We start from the raw sequence: 1,060 nt of genomic DNA on the forward strand, positions 1-1,060 counted from the left end.
TGACGTCTGCATTTACATCTGCAAGACGTATTTTTTTAGAGCGTTTGCTCATCTGCAATAGGTCTATAGGACGTTTCCTATCAGATGTCAAATAGACGTTTAGAAGATGTCTTTAAGATGTTTATGATTTAGAATGCATGTAAAACTGACATCTTAGAGACGTCTATCAGATGTTTGTACACAGCAGATGCTTTCCAGATGAAGCGATCTTTAGCAGACCTCTTGCAGACGTACCTGTGCTATCTGGGTTTATTAAGTGGTGCAAACAGGTTAATCTCACGCACACTTAATTATTGCATTAATTAAGAACTTAATCATTAAGTTCTACGAATATTTTCCAGGTCTGCCTGATCTCATTCCCGATCCATACTATATCCAAGCAGCATCTTATATCCAGAGAGTTCAGATGTACACATTAAGATGTGCTGCAGAAGAGAACTGCCTCTCCAGGTACTGACTCTGTTTGGGAACCAAACTACGAAATCAGTAAAGAATTAAAACCTTTAAACCATTTTATACAGAATATTTGCCTTTTTCCTAAAGTTCAGCATACAACTCGAGAGTGAGGGACCTTGATTACAGAGTGCTTCTCAGATTTCCTCAGAGGGTCAAAAATCAAGGCACAGCAGACTTTCTCCCTGTGAAACCACATCATCAGTGGGAATGGCACAGCTGCCATCAGTAGGTTTCTGACAACTTTATGTTCTACAACATTCAGCATTCTCCTTGATTCTACAGAAAGGTAGAAGAAAGGGTGAAGATATTGTGTTATTCTTTAGTGTTAAAGGGGTCCTATTATGCTCTTTTACAAAGTCTTGATTTTGTTTTGGGGGTGTACTAGAACAGGCTCTCATACTAGGTTGTTCGAAAAACACATTATTTTTCACATATTTTACATTATTACAACACCTCTCTCCTCAGTCTGGCATGAACGGCTTGAAATAGTTCCTGTATCAAATGAAGGCCCGCCTGCTGAAAGACGAAATGTGCTGTGATTGGTTAGCAAGGCCAGTGTGTGTTGTGATTGGCACCACTCGGCGCCTGGTCGGGAAATGTCACG

The 1,060-nt window shown here is 40.1% G+C and overlaps 1 protein-coding gene across 1 annotated transcript in view; it reads left to right on the forward strand.

Annotated features, from left to right (window-relative positions):
- Window positions 1–1,060, forward strand: part of LOC107733348 (protein-lysine 6-oxidase-like) — an 8,980-nt gene that overhangs the window by 6,126 nt on the left and 1,794 nt on the right. Inside the window, exons 2-3 of the mRNA XM_016544936.1 lie at window positions 323–450; window positions 544–681. Coding sequence (XP_016400422.1) covers window positions 323–450; window positions 544–681 — 266 coding nt within the window. The remainder of the gene's footprint in view (window positions 1–322; window positions 451–543; window positions 682–1,060) is intronic.

This window comes from Sinocyclocheilus rhinocerous, unplaced genomic scaffold (assembly GCF_001515625.1).
Source record: "Sinocyclocheilus rhinocerous isolate Xijiao unplaced genomic scaffold, SAMN03320098_v1.1 scaffold12657, whole genome shotgun sequence".
Classification (NCBI taxonomy): Eukaryota; Metazoa; Chordata; class Actinopteri; order Cypriniformes; family Cyprinidae; genus Sinocyclocheilus; species Sinocyclocheilus rhinocerous.